The sequence below is a fragment of the Balaenoptera musculus genome, chromosome 13 (assembly GCF_009873245.2).
Source record: "Balaenoptera musculus isolate JJ_BM4_2016_0621 chromosome 13, mBalMus1.pri.v3, whole genome shotgun sequence".
NCBI classification, from domain to species: Eukaryota; Metazoa; Chordata; class Mammalia; order Artiodactyla; family Balaenopteridae; genus Balaenoptera; species Balaenoptera musculus.
Window position 1 is genome coordinate 7,409,363 of NC_045797.1, and position 18,126 is coordinate 7,427,488.

Here is an 18,126-nt window from a genome sequence, read left to right on the forward strand (position 1 = left end):
TCCTTACAACTTTATGAGGCAAATATTATCGTCATGCCCATTTTACAGATGAGGAAACTGAGGCTCAGAGTGCCTAAAGGGACTTGCCCCAGGTTCACATAGGTGAGAAAGGGCAGAGCCAGGAATGAAGCCCGGGTCTGTGGCTCCAGGGTCTCCCAATGAGAAGTCAACTTGCGGTTTGTGCAGTATTTTCCCCACAGGGCCCCTGCTCAGAGGGCTCTGTACTTGGAGTTTAATGCTTGCAGTTGCCATCTTGGAATTCTTCATTTTATCTTTGAATTTGTGTTTAGTAAGTGAAGTGCGACGGGGCAATAGAGCCTGCGCAGTTCCACCTCCTGCCCATTTCCCAGGACAGGTTCTGCCTGCCCCGTGGCCCCTTTGCACTCCTAGCCCTGTGCAGCCTCCCCACCCGCATCCCCATCCAGGGGCCAAGGCACAGGCATAACGAGGGTCGGGGTCAGGATGGGCATCTCCCCACCCCCAATCCCAGTACTGAGGGGTCCTCCAGGGGAGATTGCAATCCACAAGGGGTTGCCAGTTGGCCTTGGGGAAGGGGGAATGCCTAACTGGACTTCCTCACCCCTTGACCCATGGGTTCCACAACTGGCTGGCTGGGGAAACCCTTCACGGGTGGGCTGCGCACAAGCGCCCTGTCGCAGGCCCAGGCCCCCCGGTACTTGGGAGTGTCTACGCATGCCCCCCAGGTATCCCCAGGCCTCAAGGAGCACAATATGAAATGGCAAATAAACGCACCATGACAGCTCAAGAGAGAGACTTTGAAAGACAAGAAAATGTTTCCGACTTTAGTACTTTATAATGTTACTCTTTAGCTGCTTTTTTTTTTTTGAGGTATAATGTAATGATTTGATATTGGTTTATAAGTATTGCAAAATGATGACCACAATAAGTCCAGTTGACATCCATCGCTATCCATAGTTACAAATTTCTTTTCCTCCTGGTGAGAACTTTCAAGATCTCCTCTCCTAGCTACTGTCAAATATGCACTACAGTATTATTAACTATAGTCACCATGCTGTATATTACATTACATCCCCATGACTTATTCATTTTATAACCAGGAATTTGTACCTTTTGACCTCCTTCATCCATTTTGTACTCCCCCCAACCCCAAGCAATCAGCAGCCTGACAACATAAGCTGGGAGGAGGTTTGGTTTTTGTTTTTAGTTTCCGCATGTAAGTGAGGTCGTAAGGTATTTGTCTTTCTCTGTCCGACTTATTTAACTTTTCATAATCCCCTCTAGGTCCATCCATGTTGTTGCAAATGGCAGACTTCCTTCTTCTGTTGTACGTACATATATGCCGCAGTACCCTTATCCATCTGTCTAGCCATGGACATTTGTTTCCTTGTCTGGGCCATTGTAAATAACGCTGCAGTGAACATGAGGGTGCAGATATCTTTTCAAATGAGTGTTTTCGTTTTCTTTGGATAAATACCCAGAAGTGGGATTGCTGGATCATGTGGTAGTTCTATTTTAATTTTTTGAGCAACCTGCATCCTGTTTCCACAGTGGCTGCAGCAATTTACATTCCCACCAACAGTGCACAAGGGTTCCCTTTGCTCCACATCCTCACAGACTTATTAGTTTTAGTTTTTTTGATAATAGCCATCCTGAAAGGTATGAGGTGATATCTCATGGTGGTTTTGATTTGCATTTCTCTGATGATTAGTGATGTTGAGCATCTTTTCATATACCTGTTGGCCATCCATATGTCTTCTTTAGAAAATGTCTAATCAGATCCTCTGCCCATTTTTCAACTGGATTTTTTTTGTTTGTTTCTTTGCTGTTGAATTGTATGAGTTCTTTATATATTTTGGGTATTAATCCCTTCTCAGATATACGATTTAGAAATATTTTCTCCGATTCAGTAGGTTGCTTTTTCATTTTGTTGATGGTTCCCTTTGCTGTGCAGAAACCGTTTAGTTTAATGTAGTCCCACTTGTTTATTTTTTGCCTTTGTTGCCTTTGTTTTTGGTGTTAAATCCAAAAAAATCATCACCAAGACTGACATCAAGCATCTTTTCCTGCTTTTTGAACAAGGCTCCCAGCATTTTCATTTTGCACTGAACCCCGCAAATCACGCAGTCAGCCCTGGCCTCCTGGGTGACCTTCCCTTCTGTGGACTTCAGTTTCTTTGTTTGTAAAATGGTGACATCTTTGCAGGGGTGTTGTCAGATTCAGATGATATAATGCAGTAATGCGGGTTAGCTCACTACATACCTACCCCTCTTTCCTTCTGTTTTCCTCTACATACTCTGCCCTCCCCCTTACTCGTTGGATTGATTTGTCCATCAGTCCCCAGGTGATTAATTGATTAATGAGTGAATCAGTCAGTCATCTGGAGATGGATGGATAAATGGACAGGCTGATGGAAAGAGAGAGAGAGAGGTATTTCAGAGATAGAAATTCATAAACATACAGATAGAATGGAAATATATATAGCTGTATAGGTATATGTAGATAGAGAGATGTGCAAAAACATATACATGTATATTCCATAATATTCTGTATTTAAATAATTTTATTATTCATGGGCTTTTTAATTTTAACTTACAAAACTTCATTTACACTAAGCCTGACACTCAGCTCTCCTCATGAAATCTACTGAATCATCATTAAACTCGCACAGAGAAGTGAAAGAACATTTTCACAGCACTCTTTACTCAGTATCTGGGGTGTGAAGCCCTCAGTTTTGGGTGCTGGAGATGGGACACCACAGACCTGGCTGCCCAGGGTGCAGAGTCTAGCCCTGCCCGAGCCCTGGAGGCCAGAACTGGGGGTTCAGAGCTTTGGCTTGGACCCTCATTGGGGGCACAGTTTCAGTGTGAGCTGCTGAGGTCCTTGCAATAGAGGCTGTGTAACAATCCCAGCTAGAGAGAGAAGGTCAAAATTTCTCTATCTTTAGTGCCGGTGCTTGTCTCCTGGAAAGCTCTGCTGAGAGCCCTGAATGTGCCTGTACTGTGTTGCTGCGATCTCACCAAAAATGGAATTTGGTTGAGTGCCTGTGCATCACACCCTAGTACACGCCTAGGTTAAATACAATCGTGGAAAACAAGAATCCAGTCAAACTACTGTTTTATAAAAATGTCCTTTGAGGCCATGAATTTCTAAAGAAAGGTCCGAGCTTGTCACTGCCCTTACAATATTAAGCCCAGGATAGGTCGCTATGCCTTGTTTGGGTACCAAGAAGAGCCAAAGGGAGGGACGCTGAAGCTCCGGTGGGACCCCAGAACAGGTCTTCTCTGGAGGGTGGAATCTGCCTGTTGGTAAAGAAGCGTTCATCGGTCACAATGGTCCCTCCCGAATTTTGATCTTCGTGTCATGCTGTTTCCTCTCAGTAAGCTGACAGATTTCTTCCTTGTTCACGGGGTAGCTGATGGGGAACCCAGGCCAGGGCTGAGAGTGCTGCAGCCACATTGGTGCTCAGGATGTTGTCCGGAGAAGCCCAGTGAGCTGGTTGGTGATGGGAGTTCGCTGTGATCCCTTGAAATCAGAAGCTGATTGGTTTTTGCTTCTTTCCGTGCAGTGTGACAACGAAGAAGACTACAGGGAGATCAAGAAGGCTCAGGGAGAGAAGGAGAGCTCTTCACGACTCACTGCCTCTGCCAACAGTACTTTGTCCGCAAACCATTGCAACGTGAATGTCAACAGGTACTCACGCTCCCAGGAAGGCAGAGGCAGCTGGAGGCGTGTCTGGGTCTGAGAGGCACATGCCTACTGGGGGAGAGTCGGATTTTTGAATGACTGCTCTGCTCTGGGTCTCCATGTTACCTACCAAGCCTCTTGGGCTCCTTCATCAATAGAAATTGATAAGAGGCCAGACAAGAAATTCAGACAAGGCTTTACTGGGGCTCATGCTGTAGCACGAGGGGACAAAGACAAGTAACAGATTCCCTTGCTCGCTGTCTGATGGGGGGCAAGCTGATTCCTTAAATGGGGTGAGGGTGGGGTGGGGCCAGGGGTCAGGCTGGAGGGGTGGCTTAGGAGGTCTGCTCACCCCCTTGGTGGCGTTGAGTGCAGGGTGCATGTGCAGTAACCTACTTTTGCTCCTGACACCCTGCTTTTTTGCTCCCGACTCCTCAGAAGTGGCAGTTGGGTTTTTGGTCTTTTTGTATCTTGTTCATAATTTGTTCCAACTGCCCCATGCATGCAGTTATTTTTAGTCCCTTGTAGTTTCTTTGTATTTTGTGGCTCAAGGAGATGTTTGTCCAGGTGCAAGCACTGCAGCAGAGGGTCCCAGGTCCCAGCCTGTCTCATGCAGACTCGCTTCCCTTGGTTTAACCCAAGACTAACCAGTGTGCCTGGACGTGTGCTTCTTGTCACAGCTCCAGGTGCGCTGGAAGTACTTCTTTATAACAAAAGACCAGTTACTAGTTGCACACAGTTCTAGCCTTTCAAAAACACACCCTCCACTCTGAAAACTTACAAACTGAATTAATAGCCAGTAAACCCGTGAGAACACTAAGCTAGTTACACAAATGAAAAATATAAACTTGAGCAGAATCTCCATATGACACACCTAAAGGCGTTGGGTGTAGACTGAATTTGCGGTGATAGACAGGATCCGGGTCTCCGAGGCAAAACGGCCACCAAGTCCCTCCTGTCAAGGGGTTCCAGAGAGACCCACGTGGCACTGAATCCCCTCTGTGACAAAGGCTTCCTAGCAAAGCAAGGTCCCAGATATTTATTATAAGTGAGCAGCTTATCATCAGTCATAGAGAAGTCCTTTCCATTTAGAAATAGCACAGCTCAGAAACCACTTTATCCTCTGCTAAGACACTCCTCACTCTCCCTGACTGTGTACATAGAATTTTTAAGGGGAGATTAATGTTTCAGCGCAACACATAAAAATGTAAACTGAAAGGTTAGGAGAAGATGTAGAGTGGTACTAAAACCCGGAGAGGAAATTGGAGAGCGAGGGTGCCTGAGCACAGGCCCACTGCAGTGTTAGAATCACCTTGGGAAGAAGGGCGAGAGCCCTTGAAGGTCTGAGTGAGACAGAGCAGTACACACAAGCTGGCCGAGCCCACAGTCCTCTGTGCCAAGCAGATGGTATCCCAAAATATTGAGGAAACGTGAATGGGGAAAATACGGTTCAAAAATGTCTCTTTAAATGTGTGATAGAGTTATATATGTGCTTCTTTGTTAATGCCTTAAATAACCTTTCTAGCAGATCTAGTAATGACCCTAATTTCTAGTAGTGATGAGTGTAAACCATATTTCAAGGTGTCTGCAACAACTGATAAGGCATGAAAATATCTGTGATTTCCACTGGCGACACAATCACAGGTATTACTAGCAGTACTCCTGCTAAACCACTACTCTGGTTTCTTGCCTTCGTTCATAATTAAAGGAAATGCTCAGTTTCAGTGAGAGGTTAAGGAAAGTGAAGATGCGACTTCTCTTCCATGCAAGTGCAGGGACCCCAGGATACAAGCTCTCGCTCTAGAGCTTTGGCTGGCAGAGCCTCCTGGCCCTGATAGTTTCACTTATGTTAAGTAAGGACTCGATGCATATGAAAGTGCTTTGAGTTTTTCTTGGAAAGGTGGCCTGTGTACCTCTGGAATTGTGATTACCACTGTTAAGCTTTACCTGTGTAATAAGACAATCCTACATATATGGTGATTGCCCATCCCAAAGATGCGACCCCAAGAACGTTTCAAAGTTACTTTGGTCAACTTGAATAGATAAACTTATAATGATGAAGAAGAAATAATCATACGTTCATGACAATATTTAATGTAATAATTTAGTTTTCTGCAAACATTTAAAATCATGTAGTATGTAAAATAATTGAGACTTAGAAATAAGACTTTTTCACTCACATGTCAAGAAACAATTATATTCAGATGGTTCATATCCGTCTTCAACATCAGTGTTTTCATCTTCACTGGCTGAGCCACTTTTGACTCGTCCAAGCCAGTTTTCGAGGACACACCTTCTCACTGCTAAGTTGTTGGATGCACAGTACTTTTTGAACCAGAAAGCTGTCATCAGAAATTCTCTCCCTACACAGATCTGTTTGCATAACATTAAGAACCTTGGCTTCTCATTTGTTCTAGAGGCCTGTGTTTGTAATTTCTACGCTGTGACCACCAACTAAGGAAATTGCTTAAAAATAAAAAGTGACTTTAATGGCTTGTTTGCAGTGGTAGTCAACACATGCAATTAAGAAGTCACAACTACGGGAATAATGACTAAATCTTTGTTAAATGAATTTATTTTAACTGACTCTACCAGGTGACTTCTAGAAGCATCCCAAATTAGCAATGATTGAGTTTATTTGAGGCTAATGTGTCTTCCCCCAATTTTTGTTTCAAAGTAAAGTAACAGAGAGAGCCCTATCAACATAATATACATTGCAAAGACTCAAATATGACTCCCTTCTCTGATGGTCTTTGGCAGCGGGGGGATTTATATTCAGGCATAGACAATAGTTTGGAAGGTAAAATAAGGAGCTAGGAATCAGAAAATGTCATTTCTAATGACAGTTTTCTATTCTTTGTTTATTCTGATCAGTGCCTGGCTACCTAACAATTAGAAGGTGGGTTCATGCTTGGTTATTCTGTGATTCTGTTATTCTCCATATAATAATTAGTACAAGCTCAGGTGTTAGCAAAAGTCCTTTTGGAAGTGGAGATCTCGTGTATAATTTGAGTTTCCCGTTACCTGCTGTTTACACTTGTTAGGAAAACAGTAAGTTGTTTGTCGTGTATTTTGAGATCCTTGGATGAAAAACTTGGGAAATGAAGTTATTATTATGCTTAGTCATTTAACTCCAGAATTACTATTTTTTTCTGGGAGGACGAGTAAAGAAACAATGAACGAAATTTGTTTATTGTTTGTTATGGTCCTAATGCCATAAAATCGTTTCCTGGCATAATAATGCCAATAAACGTCTTCCTACCAGCAGGTTTTAAGTGGGAGGGTCACATATAAAACATTTACCTTGCCATGTGCTGAGTGTGTGACATTCCATTACTGTGATTTCCTTTTACAGCTTGGCCATCCCAATAAATAAAAATGAAAAAATGCTCCGGTCACCCACCTCACCCCTCTCCGACGCATCTAAACACAAATACTCCGGCGAGGACCTGACTTCCCCCAGCAGATCCAACAGCAATGGTTTGTTCACTTCCGCCTCCTCCAACAAAAAGCATAAGGCTGAGAACCAGCTGCAGACCCATGGTGGAGACCTCACGGTATGCTGACACTCTTCTGCCCCAATTAAAACACGAGTGAAAATGAGCACACCCCTCTACTCTGCCTCTAGCCCAGCACAGTCCGAACACAAGCTTTTTTTTTTTTTTTAATTGCAACTTCAGGAAAAGCTCTTGCTTTATTATTCCAAATAAATTTTCCCAGGTAAAATAAATGTCCGATAGTTTCTGGTATGTGGGAAGATAATGTTTGTTAAAGTCCCAAGGAGGCCTTATTGACAGAAAGCTTGGCTGTATAAACAGCACAAGTTGAGAACAGGTTTAATCTCCAAACCTATTAGACTGGGTGACGTAAGATCAGTAACAGCCACCTTGCGACATTGCAGGAGGTCTCATTCCCATCGGAGGTCGAGGAGGCCCACCTTGGTAAGGGGGCCCCATTGGCGGTCCCTGCCCACATGGCGGCGTAGCAGCAGGAAGGTAACCTGGCGTGCCTTGAGGAAGACCACCGTACTGACCGTGAGGCGGCATTGGGGGTCTCATTCCTTGTTGCTGTGGGATGCCTGGCTGCGGAGGCATCATACCTCCATTTGGTCCAACGGGTGGATTACCAGTGGGATCCTGTCCTGGTCGAGGAAGATTACATTGATACGTGGTGACCAGCGAGGTCCCGCAAAGCAGCCCTAAATGCTGGTCTGGGAAGACCTGGCAAAGCAGCTGCTCTTCGCCTCTTGCACAGGCAGCTGCCGAAGAAACGGAGGAGGCATTTTAAGCCTCTTCTGCTTAGGAACACTCTTTGGAGGACTTCATTTCCCATCCTGAAAAGAATTAGCCCTAATGTAACTCTCCCAGGACAAAGTAAATTGGGAGTTTTGGACCAACCAATCTTTATATTTGAAAAGATTTCTTGCCCTGGGGCAGAGCTAAAGCTGGGATTGGAGCCCAAGGCCAAAGTTGCAGGGCTCCCCGCTGCCCTCAGTGGCCAATGTGGGACAGCTGCCACCACCCCCCCTTCCAGTGACTTTGTCAAGGGTGATTCCAACACCCTGTATTCCCCTGGGAACCTGGGTTCACCTCTAGCCTCATAGCTTAGTCACCATGTGACCTTGGGTCAGTTGCTTAATCTCTTGAGCCTGTTTCATTTGCAAGACGGTGGTGTAAGATTTAAATGAGGCAGAACCGTCTAAAGAACCCAACCCCTATGGACCCCTGTGCAGCTAACACTGCATGTAAGTTCCTCTTTCCTGCCACCCTCCATCTAACAGCGGGCGGCCCTGGACCGTGCATCCTCTAGATACGTTATTTAATGCCAAACTCTCCCCGCTGTGCCTCTCAAAACCAGTGGGGCTTTGTGAGGCAGGGAGAAATGAGACTTGGCAAATTTCTTTCTGCAAAGAAAGTGCGGGAAGGCAGCATTTCATGCTTTATCCCATGAATTAAAGAGGCAAAAGAAGTTGGTAGATGGTCCGGCAAGAGCCTAAATCTTACTGAACCATCAGGAAATTAACCCCTTTATGCACCCTCATTTGGGAGCAATTATCTTTAGTTCTAGGATACACGAATCTGAGAAGACCATATTAGAAAAAACAAATAAAAAGCTAACAATTCCAATTTTAAACCAAACACAACTTTTCTTTGCCTCCAGATCCTTCAATCACAAGCAGCTATGATGTGCAGAGAATCGTAAACCAATTATAGACTTTATTGAGGCATTCTTTCACTGAACAGGTGTTTATCAAGAAAGTATTTATTGTGTCCCAGGCACTTTGCTACATAACAGAGATGCATTGATGATCTAACGGGTTCAGTCTCTGCCTGCAGAATAGCTTACAGTCTGGCTGGGGAGAGCCACTTAGAGCAGGGCTCACACACATCCGTAATTTACTACCCTGCATGCCAGAAAGGAAACGCCCAGAGTCCTGGAGGCTCTCGTAAAAAGGAGGCTTGATCTACGCATAAAATCGGTCCATATTTAAAGAAGCATTGATATACACTCCACTTTAATTATTTCAGAGGAATCCATTTGAATTTCCGAACTAAAAAAGGGGTGTTTTATGATCCAGACCTTCAACACACCATAGGTGCTCTCTATAATGTCTGTTATCTCCAGGAAAAAGGATGTTTCAGTTTTTCCCCAGATCAAGAGCGTTCCTTCTTAAAACACATTTTAAATCATTTCTAGTGATTGCCTTTGGCTCTTCCTGTTCTTCACAGACAGCTGATGAGAACCAGTCACTTGTGACCTGAGTGACCTCTTTTGTGAGGGATGATTATAGCTCAGCGGTTCTGAGAGCTTGGGTCCTGGACCGGCATCACCTGGAACTTGTTAGGAATGCATGTTCTCAGGCTCTTCCCCAGACGTACTGAGTCAAAGATGCTGGCGGTGAGGCCCAGCTGGCTGTGTGTTAATGGTGACTCTGATGCAGTCCATTCGGAGAACCATGGGTCTAGCCAACTGGGAAGAGTAGGAGCCTGAATCCTAAGCCCCCGGCCTCCACGCACAAGAGCCATCTGAGCTTGGGCGAGTTCAGGATCTGGATCTGCCTGAGTGGGTACACTGAGAGTTCCCTTTTCATGTCGTGGGGATGACATTCGACGACGTACGTAAAAGCCTCCAGCGTGAGACCTGTAATGCAAGTATTTCTTCTTCTTTATTTCAACAAAGAAAGCACCATCAGCTCTAACCTAGGACACAGAACACAAGCGATTCTAACAGGTTGCTCCTTCAGCCAGGTGGCCAGTTTCTCAAATACAGGTGTGTTTGTTTGTTGTTTAGAAAGCGGCTCACAACAATTCTGAAAACAACGTTCTCCACAAGTCACGGCCACAGACAGAGCCATGGTCTCCAGGCGCCAACGGCCACAGGGACTGCAAGAGGCAGAAACTCATCTTCGATGACATGTAAGTGTGGACTCTTGGTTGATATCGTGAGCCCAGATCAGTGGGAGCAGGGAGATGGTTTAATGTGCGTCTCATTCACGGCGTGGCCATTCCTGTCATGTGATCTGATCTGTTAAATGTCACCCTCTCGAAGGGAATTGCAGCTTCACTCCAAGCGTACCCCTGAGTCCTAGGGGGCTTCTGGGTGAATGGAACAACCAGTGCTAACAGGGTTGCATCCAGGATGTCAGAAAACTAAGCTAAATGGCATCAATGAGTCATATTTCTAAGCCCCTGCATTTGGGGTTGTATGCTACCAGAAAGAGAAGCATTTTTTGTTTTTGTACCTTATAACAGGCAAAGAATAATAGTGATTCACTCCTGAAAGCTTTTTTTTTCTCTAAAATGCTGTAGTCTTTATAAAAGTGTAAACAGTTCTTATACAGGAGAAAATATCCTGTCATCCATCTCCCAATCCTAACACTGAAACCCAAGTATTAGTTCCGTTCCTGGCATCAATTTAAGAGGAGGAGAAACAAAAGAAAATGAATAAATGTAACATCCTGGAATGCTCTGGAGATGCTGAAAATGACAAATGAGAAATGATAACATGATACTGAAAATTATTTAGGCTCTTGGGGAAAAAATATGTGTCAAGGACAAGCCTGGAAGGCGGCAGGGATGGTTTCAAGAGTTCGGCTTGAATCCTCCTTTCAATTTTAGCTGTTCACCAAGCGTGCAGTGTGTGTCTGTTTGAGGCACGCCCTTAAATCCCTGGAGAAGCGGGCACCAGTGAGAGAACACCCTGCTCTCTGACTGTTGACAGTCTGGCTGAGGGGACAGACTGTAAGCCACGAACCTCACCCAAAGTCAGAAAATAAAATGCTGCTGAATGTGTCTGAGTCCCAGCTTCCTAATCAGAAAAAGTGATTGTCATGACAGGCTCTTCCGAGATCCAGTGAGATGGTCTCTCCTGAGCGTGATCACCTGGAGAATTGAAAGCTCGGCACAGTGGTGATGACTTTTCCACCCTCATCTCCCTCCCGTCCTACTTTCCAATCCTAACTTCACCCAGAGTATAGACACCATCAGTTGATTCACCTCCGAGAAACAAGAATACCGAATTGTAGTCCTCAAGCCCTGCTTGGACTTCATTAAGCTACTTAGGGCACAGACTTTGAGGGTTGAAAGCCAAATCCACATTTTTTTGTTTCTTTATTGAACACGTTCCCAGATCATTGGATTTACGAAAGTGTAAGGGTGGCCCAGGAGGACGTGTGTTTTTCTCCTCTTCCCGTGGCTGCCGCAGCTGCACTCAACCCCAAGCACGCTCTCTCCTGACCCTCAGCATCTCCCCTTCCCCTCCTTGCCGCTGCCCTGGGCATCAAGGGAGGTGGTAATTAATCCCCGGGGTGGGGGGCGTGTAATGGGAGTACAATCAGGCGGTCAACTCCATATATAGTTAGGGTCTGGTGGTGTAAATTGTTCCAGGGAGCTTTAACTGTTTGCAAAAACAGGAGATTAGAATTGTGTTTAATGACAGTGTGGAAATTTGCATTCAGAAGATATAGCAATCTTTTGATTTTCATCTTAATTAAAGATGCTCTTCCTAATATTAAGAAGCAAATTGAAGACAAAGTAGTTATATGGATGGGTCAGCCTCCATATCGTTCAGGCTGCAGCCCAGTTCTTTGAGGAATTAAAAACAATTATACTTGTCTGGGGGCTTCCCTGGTGGCGCAGTGGTTGGGAATCTGCCTGCCAATGCAGGGGACACGGGTTCGAGCCCTGGTCTGGGAAGATCCCACATGCCGCGGAGCAACTAGGCCCGTGAGCCACAACTACTGAGCCTGCGCGTCTGGAGCCTGTGCTCCCCAACAAGAGAGGCCGCGATAGTGAGGTCCGCGCACCGCGATGAAGAGTGGCCCCCGCTTGCCGCAACTAGAGAAAGCCCTCGCACAGAAACGAAGACCCAACACAGCCAAAAATAAATAAATAAATAAATAATAAAAATAAAGGAATTCCTTTAAAAAAAAAAAAAAGTAAAATAAATACCCTTCTTCAAAAAAAAAAAAAAAAAAAAAAAAACAATTATACTTGTCTTACAAATCAAGTCTTTATAAGAATGGAAACGGGGCTTTAGACATCACTCAAAGCCCACCTGTCATTTTTACCAGTCCCAAAACTGCCCTTATTCATCTCAAGAAGCTTGCAGAGGGGGAGGGATGGAGTGGGAGTTTGGGGTTAGTAGATGCAAACTGTTATGTATAGAATGGATAAACAACAAGGTCCTACTGTATAGCAAAGGGGACTAGATTCAATGTCCTGAGATAAACCATAATGGAAAAGAATATAAATAAGAATGTAAATATATATATGTATAACTGTGTCACTTTGCTGTACAGCAGAAATTAACACAACATTGTAAATCAACTATACTTCAATAAAAAATAAATTTAAAAGGAAAAAGAAAGTTGCAGGTATTATAGAAGATCTGGACTCAGGGAGCAAAAAAAAAAAAAAAAAAAAGAAGGAGAAGCAGTCATAATCTACAACATGATCAAGCACACGCATTTGACAGTAAGGTACCCAAAGCGTCAGATGTATCAAGGGCATGGTGTTCAAACACACACATGTATGGGAAATTAAAATGTAAGGAATTTTCCAGTGTATGGACCAGAAAGCTAAGTCTGAAACAGCAACAACTAAATGGTCATACTTCTACCTGCAGTGTCTTGGACTGTTTACAAGAGGAAGTGTTTCTCAATCTGCTGAGACTGCAACTAATATAATTTTGTCCCTATCTGTATCAACCAAGAGGCTGTTATCATTCGTTCTTCCCATTAGCAATGTGTGTAATTTTTCTGGCTGACAGCTACAATACAATGCTTCTCCCTTTATGGATAAAGATACAATAGAATAAAAAAGCACTCTTTCATATCCATCATAGAGAGAGAGACATCTTCCAGTTGCCACGTGTCCCAATTGATTTGAAATCCACGACAGTAAGAGAAACATGCAACTCAAACAACCGCTTAACCGCTGAACTGAGAAAGTCGTGGGAAGATTCTTCAAGCTTGAAAAGCAAAAACAGGCATTGTCTCTTCATTGGAACAATAAAAATATGTCCGTTAAGAGATCACTGGGGGGACTTCCCTGGTGGCACAGTGGTTAAGACTCCACGCGCCCAATGCAGAGGGGCCAGGTTTGATCCCTGGTCAGGGAACTAGATCCCACATGCATGCCGCAACTTTGAGTTCACATGCCACAACTGAGGAGCCCGCCTGCCACAACTAAGACCGGTGCAACCAAATAAATAAATAAATACTTTAAAAAATAATGATAATAGTGAAAAAGAGATCACTGGGCTAGGAAGTCACCTAAAAGTATGTAAAGTGTCTCCCAGGTTCAGTTGGTGTGTCCTGAGGTCCAGGGGTAGGAGCAAGGGTATATGACTGATTCATTCTCAGTTATTAATTGAGGGAAGATGGAGGCACAAGGGTGGCCTCTCCAGGAAGCTTCCCTGGGACCACAAACTTAGCTGCCTCCTGCTCCCTCTCTGCTCTGCACCAGCTTCAAGGACCATGACCTGGCTCCTGTCATTTTCCTTGACTTCTCCTCACTAGAGTGTCAACAGGCAGTGACATGACCAAAGAGAGGCCACCAGAAGGAAAGAAAGAACTAGAGAATTAGCAGTGGAATGATTTAGAGTTGATGGAAATCCAGTTATAGCGCTCCAATGAGTAACAGATGCCATCCTGTCATGTAACTTTTAAAGCCACATCACGTAGCTTTTGTTTATAAAGTAAACTCATCCTTTTGTATTATAAATACTCGATAACGGTTGAATAAACATGCGATTCAGACAACAGCCACGGGAGTCCAGTGGGCACTCGAATAACAACTGTTGAATGACCCCAGCTGAATTAGAATAACATTCCCAGGGGGTAATGCCTGCATCTTTTTTTCTTTCTCTTTCTGTGAATGTAAGGAATCTACTACGTGCAAGTCAATTTAAATTCACGGGCTTCCAGGCCCTTTTCCTAGGTTACTTGCCCGTTCAACAGGCACCAGTTGGTGCCTTCAGGATGTAGATGGAACTGAACCGAATAATTTGTTTTAAAACTGTGATCCAGGTCAGCCTGTCCTGCACGCTCACCCCTGACGTTTAGCCGTGCACCGCTTTCTCTCCTCGAGAGCCCTGATTTTAAGGTGACACTGGTGTAATTACCAAACTTTTGTTTAAAAAAAAAATCTGTAAGGATTTATGTCCATGAGTGACAGCACTTAATTCAGCTCAAAGCCTAGAAACGGATCTTATTAGTGCAGAGCCGTGAGCTGTAAATTACTTGGTGTCATAATTAGTGACAGGGGAGTTCTTGGCGGTGGAAAATCCATTGAACAACTGTGTCACGAAGTCCTCAGTACAGGCGTCGGAGCAGAGCTGAGTGGTGAAATGCTTGGCCCCTCTTCCCACGTGCCATATTGCTGTGCCGGGGAGCCAGAGAACCCCGGGGGCCAGCCCTGCCTGCTGTTTCCAGAAGGATGTGCTGTCTCTTGCCCACATTTCACAAGGAAGAGTCAGTCACGATCATCACATTCAGCCACACCACCAGACGTCCCATCTGTCCCCGTGGCACCAATACCAGGAGCCCAACTACTTAAACCTCCCTACGCTGAGAAAAGACCCCCTCGCCAGGCGGTGCTGAAGCCCTGGCCTGTGAGATGTGGCTGGCGGGGCAGGAAGAGGGAGTCGGCATTTGTGATATAAGGGTGCTCAGCAGCCGCATAAAAAGGGTTAAAACCCTTTAAAAAATTAAAACCCTCATAAAAAGGGTTTTAATTTTATAGAGGGTGGAAGATTCCTGTATGTGAAAGGCCAGATGACTGAGTGAGAGGACACCAACTGAAATCCCTGAGTAGGTGATGTTACATCAAGGCAAGGCGCGCCCACGGAGGGCCTGCTGTGGCCCTGCTTCCTCTCCCGAGGGGCTCTCCTTCCCAGTCGCTTCAAAGCTGGACCCCACCTTTCCTGATATACCATTCATGTGCCTTTCTGTTCTTCATATGGAATTTTTTCCCTTATGAAACCCCTCTCAGCCAGGTTTTTATTTTTTCTAACCAAAACAGAAAGAAAGGAAAAAAAAAAAGGACTTGGCTGGGGGTGTTGGGAGGGCAGGAGTTGGGGACAAGGCCTTTTAGATCTCCCTGATTGAAATCTGAGCTCTCTGATCATTTTAAGGGCTTGTAAAATGATTTTATCTTTTTTGTTTAATTTTCTTTTTTATCAGTCATTTTTTCTACAGTTATCATGGTTTATTTTATTTTATTTACTTATTTTTGGCTGCGTTGGGTCTTCGTTGCTGCACGTGGGCTTTCTCTAGTTGCGGTGAGTGGGGGCTACTCTTCCTTGTGGTGCATGGGCTTCTCAATGTAGTGGCTTGTCTTGTTGCGGTGCACGGGCTTCAGTAGTTGTGGCGCTCAGGCTCAGTAGTTGTGGCTCGCGGGCTCTAGAGCACAGGCTCAGTAGTTGTGGCGCACGGGCTTAGTTGCTCCACGGCATGTGGGATCTTCCCGGACCAGGGCTCGAACCCGTGTCCCCTGCATCGGCAGGTGGATTCTTAACCACTGCACCACCAGGGAAGCCCTTTTTTAATTTTTGATTTTATATTGGAGTATAGTTGGTTTACAATGGTGTGTTAGTTTCAGGTGTACAGCAAAGTGATTTAGTTATACATATTCATATATCCTTTTTCAGATTCTTTTCCCATGTAGGTTATTACAGAGTAATGAGTAGAGTCCCCTGTGCTCTACAGTAGGTCCTTATCGATTATCTATTGTATATATAGGAGTGTGTATCTGCTAATCCCAAGCTCCTAATTTATCCCTCCCCCACCCCCTTTCCCCCTTGGTAACCATAAGTTTGTTTCCTAAGTCTGTGAGTCTGTTTCTGTTTTGTAAATAAGTTCATTTGTTAAATATCACACCCAGAGAAGAACAACAATCAAATTGATGCATCTCCATTTCAATAGAAAGTTGCTTATGATCACGTGACAAAAACCTGCCATTTAGCCTGTGGCCTGTAGGAGACACAATGAGTGATTGCTTATGTTTCTGAGAAGCCAGGGACTCGGGGGTCCCAGCCAACATCAAGGGTGTAGAAACAAAAGCTACATTCGAATCCTTGCTGCCGAAAAGCAGTCTTCCTGCTTCCTTCGGGAAGCGCTCATAAAGCCAACGGCAGCACCGGGGTCCCTGGCTGTGCAGTGCCCTCATCAACAGCATTCACTTACTCAGTGCGTGAAAAACAATTACCTCACTTCTTACACGTTCTTCTTGGTAAAGAAAGTACCTCACAGCTTGGGCCACAGTAACACCTCGGGGACTTATTAAATGACAAGCTGACAGGCTATCAGATGACAAATTCATTTGGTGTGCAGTTGCCTAGTTGTCTGATTTGGATTTCAACTTCCCTAAGAAAATGATCCCCACTTCTGCTATGCCAAGGAACCCGTTTGTTCAGACACGTTGAGTTCGCCATCTCTGCCAGTTTTCACAAAACAGTCTGGTTCTGCTGAGGAGGTGCATTTCACAGAGGTAGGAATCACAGAAAGCAGCCTGCCAGCCTCTCCGTGGGAGAGCGTTCAACGCCATCTCAGCCACAAAGGAGAACAGAGAGCGAGGTTGCTCTAATACGCCGGTGCCAGAAGAAATTTTAGGGTAGCTCAGCCCCCGCCGCTGCCTAGAACTAAGGTGGCTCCGTGTGTAGGTGGGGGCAGTGGGAGGTGACGAGGACGCATTCCCTCTGGATCAAGTGCTCCCATTTTTTTTTGCTGCTGAGAGCTCTTATAACAAAGATACACGTCGCTCGGCTTTGGCTTTTGGATCGCTCAAGCCCAGTTTCTGAAGAGCCCCAGAGACACGGTTAGTTACATGCATGATGTTGAACTGTACTTTTCTTAGGGTTGCTCATGTATCATCATCAAATACCATCGCTGTGAGAAACGATGTGAAGAATGTTATGATCACAATGAAAAGCAAAACTCTAAGTTTTCCATGTGAAAGAAAAGAAAGAACATTCGATGAAAAATCAGTTTGAACGCTGCGATCATTAGATTCATTTTAGTGCCTGTGCCATGTTATATTCTGTAACTGCCACAATGGTGAGAGCAATTTTACTCTCCTGCTGACTTGAAGGTCACCATCGGAGTGATGCCTTCATGACAGCACGTGTCCACTGCCTTGCCGGACAATCTGGGTGACATCCCATCATCCCATTGCCTTGATAATGATCTGATCTAGGAGTGTGGCTCTAGAAATCACCTGAAAGGAAAAAAAAACGGACCAATCATCAGGCAATCTTCAGTGACTCAGTGTAATAAGCCCTCCATTAGAGGCAAAGATGAGGATTCTCATGTGATCCTAAACAGGCCCTGATAGTACATTTCTTCAGCATCTCAGGTTAATGTTTTAGCTGCTGTGATATAGTCAGAAAATAGATGTGTTACTTATCCACCTACACTATTGTGAGAGTTTGTGACTCAGTCTCCATCTCAGGTTTAAAGAATACATTTACATGCTGCAGGTAAAGACAGCATTGATTAAGGTACCCGTATTAGGAATTAGGTGCCACTGCCACCCCAGGAGTAACTAAGGAGGCTAGCAGATGCCTTTGCTTATTACCAAAGTAATTCTTTCATGAAAACGAAATGCATTTGAAAAAATGGCGATCCGTTAGTGACAAGGTCTACAAAAAACAGGGCAAGAGAAAAATGACCAAATTCCTATACTGGAGTGTGGGACAGATAATGATGTGGAGAATTTCAGGTTGCCATGGAGATGTTCTCTGGCTCATTGGCTTCGAGGCTGCACCCCATCAGAAGTCAACTCTCTCTCTCTCTCTTCGAAACTCAAAATATGAATGCAAGGGGGGGTTCATTTCTCTTCTGCCATGTACCTAAAACTACAGGGTGGGGAAGATCAAAGAGGTCTACAACAGGGCCCCTGCTGAAAATGGTCCAGCTGCAAAATTGCATACATGCAATGACTGTAGCCCAGGACAGCT

The 18,126-nt window shown here is 44.7% G+C and overlaps 1 protein-coding gene across 1 annotated transcript in view; it reads left to right on the plus strand.

Moving 5' to 3' along the window:
* The window catches only part of AFF3 (AF4/FMR2 family member 3), a 559,977-nt gene that overhangs the window by 520,100 nt on the left and 21,751 nt on the right, over positions 1-18,126 (plus strand). The window contains 3 exon segments of the mRNA XM_036873523.1: positions 3,548-3,672; positions 7,022-7,223; positions 9,958-10,082. Of these exon segments, the coding sequence (XP_036729418.1) occupies positions 3,548-3,672; positions 7,022-7,223; positions 9,958-10,082 (452 nt within the window).